Raw genomic sequence first — 11,842 nt, 5'->3', positions numbered from 1 at the left:
GATTCATTTGGAGACCCAGAAAGAAAGAATGAGGGTTAGTTGGCATCAACTGTATTTTTAAAAAGCATGCCTTTCCAAATTCAGGATTCTGTTTTGCTATTGTGATAATAGTGATCATCACTTGCGCTAGCACTTTTTTTTTTTTAATCCTTCAAAATGTAAATTGGGCAGTCATATGTCAAGATGTGATCGTGTTTACATCTAAGGCAGAAATTTAATTGGGCATTTGTGCCAGCATTCAACAGAATTACAGAATAAGAGTGTTGGAAGGGAGGTCTTGTATTCCAACCCACTGCTTAAGCAGAGACTCTGTACCATTTCAGACAAATGCTTATCCAATCTCTTCTTAAAAACCTCCAGTGATGGAGAACTCACAGTTTCTGAAGGCAAGTCGTTCCACTGATTGTTCTCACTATCAAGAAATTTCTCCTTATTTCTAGGTTGGTTTTCTCTTGATTAGTTTCCACCTATTGCTTTTTGTTCTGTCTTCAAGATTATGAGCACCTCAACTTTTTGGGTTAAAAACAAACAAAAAATGTTTTCTATCAAATATTACCAGCCATCAAAATAGAAACCTCTCAAAAGGAGAGTGCCCCTAAATTTGAGGTGTGTCACCATTGCTCCTGCAACTAACAAGTCAAACTTATTTTATAAGCAGCTATTATTACCACATGGAACTTCCAACATTAAGTGGGCTTTTAAAATAGAAATTATCACAGTGCCCTGTTTGTTTTGAGTCAATGACAAAACCAAAGGGTAGACACATCCTATGTTTTGGTACACAAGTAAGGGAATATATAATACACCTTACAATTTCCTATAAAGTGCACCATCTGGTTTTATTAATCTGGATCTTGGAGCAGATGAGGATGGAAACCTAATACATGGAGGTGGCTTTCTAATAGAATATAATATGCACATAATGTATATGATCTATAACTAAAGTCAATGCCAAAAAAGCAATGGAGTGTAGATTGGTCTATAGGTTGGCTGGCAAATAGTTACTGAATTAGAGTTCCCCATTTATAAAGGTATTCACAGAGTTTGAATGATGGCAAACATGAAAAAAATATTATGCCATTGCAACACTTGTTTTATCATTTTAATGGAACTGAACATTCTTTGGAAGTAGATGGAAAGACCGGACAAGGAGCTGGGTGGAATTAAAATAAATAAATAAGTATGAAATAAATTGGCAAAAGGAAATTGTCAGGGAATTGCTAAGAGTACTTGAGAAGGTGCTTGACAATGTTCTGACTGAAAGGTTATAAGAGGTGAGAAAGTGCATAACTGGGGAAGCAGAGTGTGAGTTTTATGTTAGGCTTCCTGCGTGCAGACTCAAGAATGCAATCCATCTGATTGCTCCAATACTTCTTGGAGGAAAGTTACAGCATTCTGGAATGGGCTTTACTACAGCAGTGCTAGTCCCGACTATTCTGAGAAACAGCATCATGGTCAGATATTTCATAATGTATATTAAATTAGGTGATGCAATCTTGATGGCATTGTCACTATCTTTAGGAGTATCAAATTGAATGAATCATTTCCATTTTTAAAATGTCCTCAATCTTTAAAGGTGGCCGAAGCTCGGTTTGGAATCAGTTACCCAAGTTCAAAATCTAGTCCTGTCACTGTGGCCAATATTTTATTGCGTGTCTGAGATAGTAAGGTGGCATAACTTCCAAAGATTGGGGCAAAACTATGCTTAAGCACTGTGAAGCCCTTAGCTATTACATGCTAGGCAAGCAATATTTCTCACACAAAACATGCCAATTTCCTCTCCCTAAATTCTGAGAGTGAACTTACTCTATATACAGAAACTGATATTCTAACAAATCAGATGCCAAGCTGCTATATTTTAAATTAACATATTTTACTATCTCAATCACAGCAATCTCATACAGTAAGTTACACATAAAAATATCTTTAGCATAGTATCACATTTTTCTGAACTACAGGTATTTCATGATAAGTATATACATAGGACTGTTTTATTAAAAGCAAAATAGTTAATCCCTGCTAGGTTCACTGTATAAATTACGTGGCATCACAGTTTTTAGTTAGTGTTATGTGAATAACAACGTGGTATCCAAACAAGAGAAAATTAAAAACTATATAGTATAGCAGCCAGCTAATAACAGCCATGATGCTTTAAAAGGTTGAAGAGAAACTCAATACAACAAAATAAACTATACAAGCAGATTCTTTAGAAAGACTAGAATTGTTTTAAATTTGACATTATATACACATTGTATCTACAGGTATATTATTATACACTGATAAAAGCCCATCTATAATTCTGAAAACCTTAATAACTCACATAAACAGTGCTTCTATTAAGTTTCTTGTTGGTGGGAAATAAAATACTGAATGTAGAAAGCCATTTTGATCTTTTTTTCAGATTTTCTTGAACGTGTATTCTTGTTTTGATACTATTTTGCTGTTGGCAACTTTATATAACAATCGTTTGAAGATGTCATTAATGACAAAAAATGTCAGCAAACGTACAGATATTTATTGAATCCCCTTTGAATTCATACCTGCCCTTGCTAATCTTCTTCCCACCAACCCCTCCCTGCACACTGATAATCACTGGCCATTCGTATAAGTTTCATCACATGAAAGGTAAAAGGATTATATTCTTACAAATCCTAAAATCAACAACCATGCTCTTAAAATGTACAGTTTTAGGTCAAGGATAATGTTCCACAGAATTCAGAATTCAATGCAATGGCATAAAAAGGCTACATAAATGTTAGGAGTGACACCTTGATACACTTTGGAACTAGATTAAATTATGCATTTAAATCTACCTCCAGGATAGAGAAATTTTAATGGCTGGCAACAGCATGAACTCCTCTCCTCATTTTTGTTTTAATACAACCAAATTGTAGTGGAGTGCAGCTATGTGGAGTCTATGTAAACTTACTCCCAAATGTGTGAATGAGAGACAGCATAAGTAAATGTGTGTGTGCTTAACTCTTTCTAATATTGAGTTTAAAGAAAGTTATGTATCCAACTGTTTCTGATTCAGGAAGCAAAATTTCATCTGGTTGAAAGGAATAAAGAATTGATTTCTAGGAACAAGTCTGTATAACAATGGCAATATGCTGCAGGTCAAATAAAGTACAAAGTAAAATGTTATCTGAAGAAATAACCCAGAGAGTTCAATTACTAGTACATGATCTTACCCATTTTCAAAAGACCACATATTGAATATATTTATTAAAATAAATTACTTCCAAATTAACTAATTATAGTAAAATAAGAATCTGATACATGTGCAACAGAAGAATTATCACTGATTATTAGAAAACAGAGCACTCCAGGCATAATGTAACTTATACAAAGTGATATCTTTAGAATACTAGAACAGTCAAACAAGAGGATATTTTGGCAATGTGGACAGTAAACACTCGGTTTAAAATTTAATGTTATATTTTTGAGAGAGAGAATCTTGGAAAGTTCGCAAAATGATGCCATCCATGATTTCTCTACTGGAACCTAGGAAATGTAAGTAAAACTTCATTTTTGTTTTTAAAAAAATGGGTGTGGAAGGGATGAACTAAGAGCAAACATATATGTGCATGTTTTGTATAAACTTCAAACAATTTTACAATGATCTAAACATATGTTGTTCTTGGTTCTTAAGTTGCCCTTTTAGTTATTATTCTGGTGCTATGTTACATAAATGAAGCAAACACAGCAATGAGAAAGAGCTATGATTTTTTTTTTAGTAAAAGAAAGTAAATTGATTGCCTGGTTCTGAACAAAACAAAAAGAAGTGCCTCTCTTCCTCATCTAAATGGAAAAGCAACTAAAGGTTGCCTAAAAAGAATAGCAGCATCAACTTGACCATAAACATTTATAAAAACCACATCATTGGGATTGGCACCTATGCTGTATACACTATTAATAGGGCATGTCTATTTCTCTTCTCTTAAAAGTTTGCTAAAATATTTATCAGCATATTTGTGTTTTTAGCCCTTTTGCCCCAAAATAAAGGATTCTGAAAAAATATTTTCTTCAAAAAAAAATTATCTATAAACCAGGTGCGAGAGCTGGTTTGATTTGTAGTTTAACTGATTGTTTGGCAAGAATCTGTGAACCTCACTTTTTCGACAGCAGGGATCATAATAGTAAGCATTGAGGCAAGTATCACAGGAAACTTTAGAACAATAAGTGCATGTGTTGGCAGCTCCTGAACGGTTGCAAAAGCCACAGCGAGAACCCAACGCTTTGGATTTCGAACTGTGAGATGCTCGCTCTTGAGTCTGTAACATATATTGTGGCTTCTCCCTTCCAGAAGATCCAGGTGTACTTTCACTTGAAAGTGATTTGAGTGAATAGTTGCTTTGTTTTATTGCTGGATATTCTTGTCTGCAGATAAGCACATTGTCACATTTTTGGCAAATGGAGGTGCCGCAAGACAATCCGCAATTTTGGCACTTAAGGGAAGAGGTCTCTTTGGCTAGATGGGTACGTTTATGGTAACTTGGATTGGCGTCATTTTTGAGCAGCCACACATCATGCTTAGAGGATTCTTGTCTTTTAAACACGCTTCTAGAATCAGGGTCAGTATATAAATCTAAATCATCTTGAGGGGAATAATAAGTACTAAATGGCATACCTGTTCTTAATATGCCATTGGTGTGGGATGAAATTGGTAAATATTCCTCAGTACATCCATGTGGAGAACTGGACATGGCTAGGAGGGATGGCGAAGGTCGAATGATTTCATCTTTAATGTCATCTTCAGTATCAACCAAAATGGGCTCTTTCCGGAAACTCAATGATGCCATCACAGGTGGCTTCTTACTATCCAAGTAATTATCATACGTGTCCACTGATTTAGAAGATTTGCTAACTTTGGGTTTGAAATAATCTTTAGAGCCTCTTTCACTGGCAGATTTCTGAAGTACCATTCGTGACATGGAAGTGTTTAGATTCTCTTTGCATTCAGCACGGCGTTTCAAAGCATCTGAACAGCCACGAACATCATCGTTGCTATTTTTTCTCTCCTTTACAATGTCAAGTTCAGAATAACCTTTTTCCTTCACCTGCAAGTGAATTTCGATCAACTGTTCACATTCTGTTTTGGCCAGAAACAGTTCGAATGATACCATCTTGACTTGAAATGTATCAACCAGGTCTTTGAGCTTATACATAGTTCCAAGTTCTTGAACGTATCCCATCAAATTTAATATCTGTTTTATATCCTCATCAGATAATGTAGACTTTACGTAATAAACAAAAGGGCCTGTATAAGTCTAAAAATAGGGGAGAGAAAATAATTATATTAATAAAGTCAAACATAATTTTAAGCTGCTTATATATATAAAAAAAATTCAAGAAATATGTTAGAATATAAAGACTTCTTGGGCACTATCCAAACGAATTCTACTGATAAACCATCCAACTTAAACTTAATATCAAATTAATATTAAGCCGTATTAATTTCTATCACAGTACATCAATATCAAGAATACGATAATCAACTTCAGTATTTGGCAAATTGGATAGTGGATTCTAACTGAAGACAAACTCTAGTTTATTCTAGTTATGAATTATCAGTTAATTTTTCGCTCGTATTATTTTTTGTCAGAACCAGAGGTTGCTTGAAGCTTTTCAGTAACTGAAACTCCAAAGAATATTTGACAAGAGGAGGAGGAAAAGAGGAGTTGAAACTTTATAGGTAGTCCTCATTTAGCAACCATATTTGGTACTTGGCAACTCGGTCATTAAGCAAAGCAGTCGCAAAATGAAATTTCAATGGTACTTATGATCATATTTCACTTTTCTATTGCTTTATAGGCCTGCAAAGGTCATAAATGCGAGGATTGGTCATAAAGTTACTTTTTAAATCACTGAAACAGAGAACAATTGCTCAATAAATAATTTGCTAAAGAATATTAATAATCTATATTAGTAGAAGTAGAAATATAGCTTCAGCATAGTTTTTGGAGACTCAGGCCCAAGATAGGATTGGTTTATTAACTTCAGTGTTATAGCAATAGCACTTAGACTTATATACCGCTTCACAATGCTTTACAGCCCTCTCTAAGCGGTTTTACAGAGTCAGCATATTGCCCCCAACAATTTGGCTCCTCGTTTTACCCACCTTGGAAGGATGGAAGGCTGAGTCAACCTTGAGCCTGGTGGGATTTGAACAGCTGATAGTCAGCAGAAGTGGCCTGCAGTACAGCACTCTAACCACTGCGCCACAGAGGCTCTTGGTTGTAAAAGCCATTTAGGATTCTTTTCTTACAGAAGGGACAGAAAACTTGTGGTACTCCATCATCACTAACAAGAGTGGTTTGGGATTGCTAGACATTGAAGCCCATCAGCAACTAGAGCAGTGACCCCCAACCTTTTGACTCCTCGGTTCTGTGGAGAGGTTCTTTTGCGGACTGGAGGGGGCGTGGTTTCACATGCTGCCTGCATCCCATGGATGGGGCTTCACTTGTTTGTGCAGCCTGGTTTCTGGCATGCCGCGGCCCAGGGCTGGTCCATGGACTAGGGGTTGGGAACCCCTGATCTAGAAGGCCATAGGAATTTTTAAATCTCTCCCTTACATGGAAGGATCAGAATACCATTCATTCAATTTTACTTCCATGTAAATGTCAGCATTATCAGGAAAATCTAGGATACAAACATGTTTGCTTCCCTTGAGAAAGTATTGTAGTCCACTTTTTAAAATCCTTTATGAAATGGTTTTGCCAAATAAATAACAGAATACCACCAAATGTGTATTTAAATTTATATTTCTCATTTGCATCTTATTTTTAAAGCATTTTCATTTCCTTTTTAGAACAAAGAAAATAAGAAGCCTGCAAAAAGGGATAGATAACATAATGGCTTGTATTATGAAGCACTGTGGAAGATTCTTCATAAAATTTCCAAGAAATTCAAGCATACTGTACTTAGATCCCAAAATATATTTGTACAGGCGTACCTTTATATTTTTGAATTCCTTCTTCCAAGGGTAAAGAAAAAGATTAATTCCAACTGATTCTAGCACTTCGAATGCATTCTGGAGGGAATGCAGACTTGAAGCTCTCAAGGACCGAAGTGAATTTTCAGCCATTTCATAAAACTTAATTAACCGGAATCTATAAAAGGGATCAATCTTGGGAAAACAGAGTAAAGCTGATGCTGCCATTTGTAGATTGGTAATTGGGCACTGCTTTCTGTCAGAGGTATCCAATTTAGATTCATGGAACTGTACATATTTCCTAAATACTTCGTCTTTGTATTTTGTATCCATCTGGAGTTGGATTTAAGCACGCTCGTGGGCGGCTATCTCATCGCATGCATGGCTCCCTTGGAGCCCACTGATCAACAGGCAATGTAAGACAGCAGCAGAGTAGATTCTAAAAAGGAGGGGAAAAAAAGACAAATTGTATCATAGTGTCATTTACATTTTATCAAAAAGTATTTTCAACTATTATTTTCTGTCCTACAGAACTAAAGCTTCCACCCCCCCCCAAGTTTCATTCTTTGTTTCTATTTATAGACACATTACTTCACATTGCTGTTTTTAAAATGCATGTTCTCGTCACCTCTTTTCTGCTTTTAAATTAATGTTTTTTTTCAATACAAAAAAAAAAATCCCCCCAAAAGAAACAAAAAAAAAAAAAAAAAAAACAACCCCAAAACCCCAGCAGCCCTAAAATGTGTTTTTTATACCACTCCAAGCCATAAAATTCTTTAGAACACTTGTTATTTACATATGAATGCAAGAAAAAACTTAAGTTCGGTTCCAAAATACACCAGAAGAGCAAACAGAGTTGAACTAAAGCTTTTCTGAGGATTCCTTTCATTTCAGAAAAAGAATACAGTATTTCACTTGAATCAGCACAAAGAAACAATGCTGAATATTATCTGGGCCTAAGTCTTGACTGCATGGATTCTCCAGTACTATTGCTGTTTGCACTAAGATACCTGATTTTTATTTCATTTCATACAGGAAAAATAGGGTGAGAAGATACTGCAGAAAGGCAACAAGGTCTACTAATTATATAGCATAGAGTGGTTTCAAAATGTTTGTCCTTAACATGTTCATTCTGAACTGTATTTTACTAATCATCACAACTCGGAGAAAAATGCCTTTAATTGTTATTCTCAATAGAGGTGAGTGTTCATACTTCTAAAATATAGAAGAACTGAAGGTTGCAAAATTGAAAATTTTATCATACCCACACAGAAGTCCCACAAAGTTCAACAGCAATTAGTCCAAGATAACTGCCTTTAAAAACTAAAACCTTACACCTGATTAAAAATCCTGAATAAACACTTTTATTTAAATTGCTTGTATTTTTTTTTAATCTCACTTCTCATCTACAATTTCTAGACTTATCATTCAGATATAGCATCTCTAATGTCTCTAACACTGGGCAGAAATGTGAAACTGATCATAATATGATTACTCAATAAGTTTAAAAGATAGACATTAAAAAGTTTTCCCCTCCCAGAACATAAACACACCCACAAGAGAATTTTTGATGCTGTCTCCAGTACTATGCAACCACTTCAAATATTCAATTCTCATTAAGAAATGTTTGCCAAACAAGTACTTTTCTCTAACCTCAAGTTTCACCCAATTAGAAGGGTAGTATTTAAATGCCTTTCAAATTCTTCATTTAATTAAAGCTTAGTACATATCTGTGGAAAACTGGCAAACTCGTACTTTCCACAGTAACAATATTTTGAATTCCTTATATAACTTTTTCTATTTTTTTAAATGTAGTTCTTTGTCCATTGTTCACAAATATCAGCATACAAAGGAAATGAGAGGGAGTATGATAGATAAACACATGAAGAATGTGCTGCCTAGGTTTATTAATATGATTCTAAAAGTTTTATCTCTCAGCAACATCCATTCTTTCATCCAGACAAACAGCAGACTGCAAAACACAATTTCAAATCTGGTAAACACAATTGTCCACTTTTCCCCTACATATTATAACACTTTGTATTTAACTTGCCACAAACATACATACATACATACATACACACAGAGGCTTAAATGTAGAAGAGCACCTTCATTTTCAAATGAGTATTGTCTGAAACAGAAACATCATTCAAGGCAAAACATTCATTTTTATCACAAAAATTCTTCCTAATAGTGACAATTTTAATTTCTCCCATTTTAACATCTTTTTTAATTTCACTCTTAGTGTAATTATTCTGAAATAATACACAATTCATATTTATCATAATCCCAAATTATTAGGTTATGATAGAAATCTGAAAAAAACCAAAATCACAAAATAGTAAACTATTTCTTTATTGTTGCCATCAAAATTACAGGGCCATGACAGTTGTCACCAGAAGTTAAACATAACTCAAGGGGGAATTTACTATTAGCTAGAATACTGATGGATCAGATCAGAGTTAATATAGCATTTTATGATCCAATACTAAGATGCATTTCAGACTTTCAGAAACACACACCGAGAAGGGTGATAAATCCATTCCACCATTGCTCTGCTGCAACTACAACTTTCTTACAATACTTTTAGAATTTGTTTCTGATTATCCCAACTATATTCTAAAAAACAAACCAATTAACACCTTGTCTAACACTTATCATAGCACAACAGATGGCTAAGCTATCTTGGCTGATTGCAAAAGAGCTAGTAACCAGAGCTGATTATTATTTGAAAAGTAAAGTATTGTATTGACTCCTGATAACTGCCTGGACAAGTCCCTAAAGTTTTTGTGGGCAGTCGACTGGGCATTCAAAGAGTAGACTGAATGAATGCAATGTAAAGCTGAAACATTGGACAAGGCAGTTAAGATGTTCCCCATTCAAGAAGAAACATACCTTTTCCCAATATAACGCTGCACAAAATAACAGAGAACCCTCTTTAATGAAGAGTTTATTAGCTGCAGATTTTATATATATATGCCTCCAAGCACTGAATCAAACCGAACAATGAAAATTGTGATTAGGAATCAACTCTCTATAGGCTCCCTTATATTTCAGGAATATTTAAGGCCCTTAATTTACATCACACAGCTATATTGCATATTGCAATGCTTCTCACCCGCCATCCCTAGTGTCTCCCTTTTTAATTGTCTCCCTTTTTAATTACAATCTCTGTAAAACCCAAAAGAGCGACTAGAAACTCGGAAGGGGAGACAATATTGTATTTATTCACCGGCCCTCCAGACATCCCCTCTTCTGGACTTCTCACCGCTGGACAGCTGAGTAAGAGTCACTCTTTTCCTTGGGGATGCGGGGAGTCAAACCAACCCGCAGCCACATCCAATGACGCTCAAGGCGAACCTACCCGACGTCTACGAGTACAGCCCAGGACCGGTGCCAGGGCCCGATCTCCTGCTTAGCTGAGCCTCTGTCCTCTCTCTTCGCTTCGCGCCCACCGACTCTTCGCTTCTCCCACCATGCGAACTGCGGGAATCAGGCAGCAGCAGCCCACCTAAAACCACCGACCAGCAGCCATCTTCGATACTGGCCAGACCGGAAGGCAACTCAGCACCCGGAAGAACAATCTTCTCTCTCTCTCTCTCTCTCTCTCTCTCTCTCCCGCCCCCACTCTCCCGTTTTCTACAAAAAAACCCGGAAATGGTATTCGTCTTCGTGTCTTGCCCCTGACGCCTTTTTGCTGAGAGCGCAGGCGCAATTTCCCAGGGCTCGCGGAGGTACTGACACGGATGACACACGCGTAAGGCGCATGCGTATGATTTTCCAATCGGTGCCCGCTCTTGCTGCATTTGCTTTCCAAACTGAACGGATGTAAAGCGTTGACTATCCAAGACAACTAAGGATGCATTGTCGCCTACGTTCCTGAGAGTTTCCTAAATCGTCCTATAAGAGGAGCAGATAAGAGCTTCAGTTTTCAGCAACTCTAGCTAAGAATGGCCAGTTAAAAAGGAATTCCGGGACACCAACTCACTTTCTGTGGACTTCTCCAACAGTCCTGAGAATTGCAGTCCAATATCTAATAGTACTAAGATGGAAAAAGAGTGGGTGAAGGTCTGCAAGGCTCTTGATATTTTTTTCTGTGAAAAAATAATATGGATGCCCTTTTCAGAAAAAAAATATTTCTGTGGTAACAGCTTACACTATCTTCTGGAGTCAACCACTTAGCTTTTTGCAAAATAATTGTAATGAGGAAAACAATATATCACACCAGGAATCACTGAGTTACACTAATGACAATATGCATTGTGATATTACAGTGCAAGGTGTTTAATTTATGTATTTCGATCTGATGTTGGGATGCAATCATGAAAATACAGGTTTGTGTCAATGCATATTTTGTTGGGGTTTTTTAAAATATCATAGTTTGCACTTAGAGTAAGGAATAGTGTTGAATCAGAAACAAGTCAACCATATTAACTGTGTGAACCCAGTCTGTTAATGTTTAGAGAATTAAGAGAAAAATACACAATGTAATTATATACAGCAGTTGTATGCATATGGTATTTTTTAACATACTGTAACTTTATATTTTTGTGAAGGGGACAAGTCCTCAAATGCAATTCTGCTGCTGGGGAATGTCCTGGGATGCATTCTGATAGTACACTCTGCAGTACTTATTAGAATGCAGTTCTTTCTGTCTCCAGTCCTGTTCTGGAAACATGGTGAATAGAATGCTTTTTACATTCCTCTCTGCCTTTGGCAATGGTCTTAATCAGTCTTCTCATGCAGTTGTTTTCTGTCAAAAGGATTATTTCACAAACCACTAGAGAAATGTACACAAATGCATGTGGACAATGTACAGGTGTGTGAAAGGAGGACTCTGATTATTGGAGCACTAGATATATTGAGTGAGAGGCCAGTTTGATAGAGTAAGACTGATGTTCCTTACCC

General features: G+C 36.2%; 1 protein-coding gene across 1 annotated transcript; it reads right to left on the bottom strand.

Moving 5' to 3' along the window:
- Positions 1–1,856: 1,856 nt before the first annotated feature.
- On the bottom strand, positions 1,857–11,632 carry SPATA2 (spermatogenesis associated 2). Its single transcript, XM_026664985.2, has 3 exons — positions 10,299–11,632; positions 6,956–7,373; positions 1,857–5,270 (listed from the first exon to the last, which is right to left on the bottom strand). The coding sequence occupies exons 2-3, from the start codon at positions 7,265–7,267 to the stop codon at positions 4,038–4,040; spliced, it is 1,545 nt and encodes a 514-aa protein (XP_026520770.1). The 5' UTR covers positions 7,268–7,373; positions 10,299–11,632; the 3' UTR covers positions 1,857–4,037.
- Between the last annotated feature and the right edge of the window lie 210 nt (positions 11,633–11,842).

The sequence above is a fragment of the Notechis scutatus genome, chromosome 3 (assembly GCF_049901735.1).
Source record: "Notechis scutatus isolate UNSWTSFEM ecotype Mainland chromosome 3, rNotScu1.2, whole genome shotgun sequence".
NCBI classification, from domain to species: Eukaryota; Metazoa; Chordata; class Lepidosauria; order Squamata; family Elapidae; genus Notechis; species Notechis scutatus.
This window is presented reverse-complemented; position numbering and strand designations above follow the sequence as displayed.

Bases quoted from the DNA above. Each gene is read 5' to 3' on its own strand.
- SPATA2 (XM_026664985.2), bottom strand. From the start codon at position 7,267: ATGGATACAAAATACAAAGACGAAGTATTTAGGAAATATGTACAGTTC. The intron at 5,271-6,955 runs GTACGCCTGTAC...CCCTATTTTTAG, and splicing joins AGGAATTCAAAAATATAAAG to ACTTATACAGGCCCTTTTGT.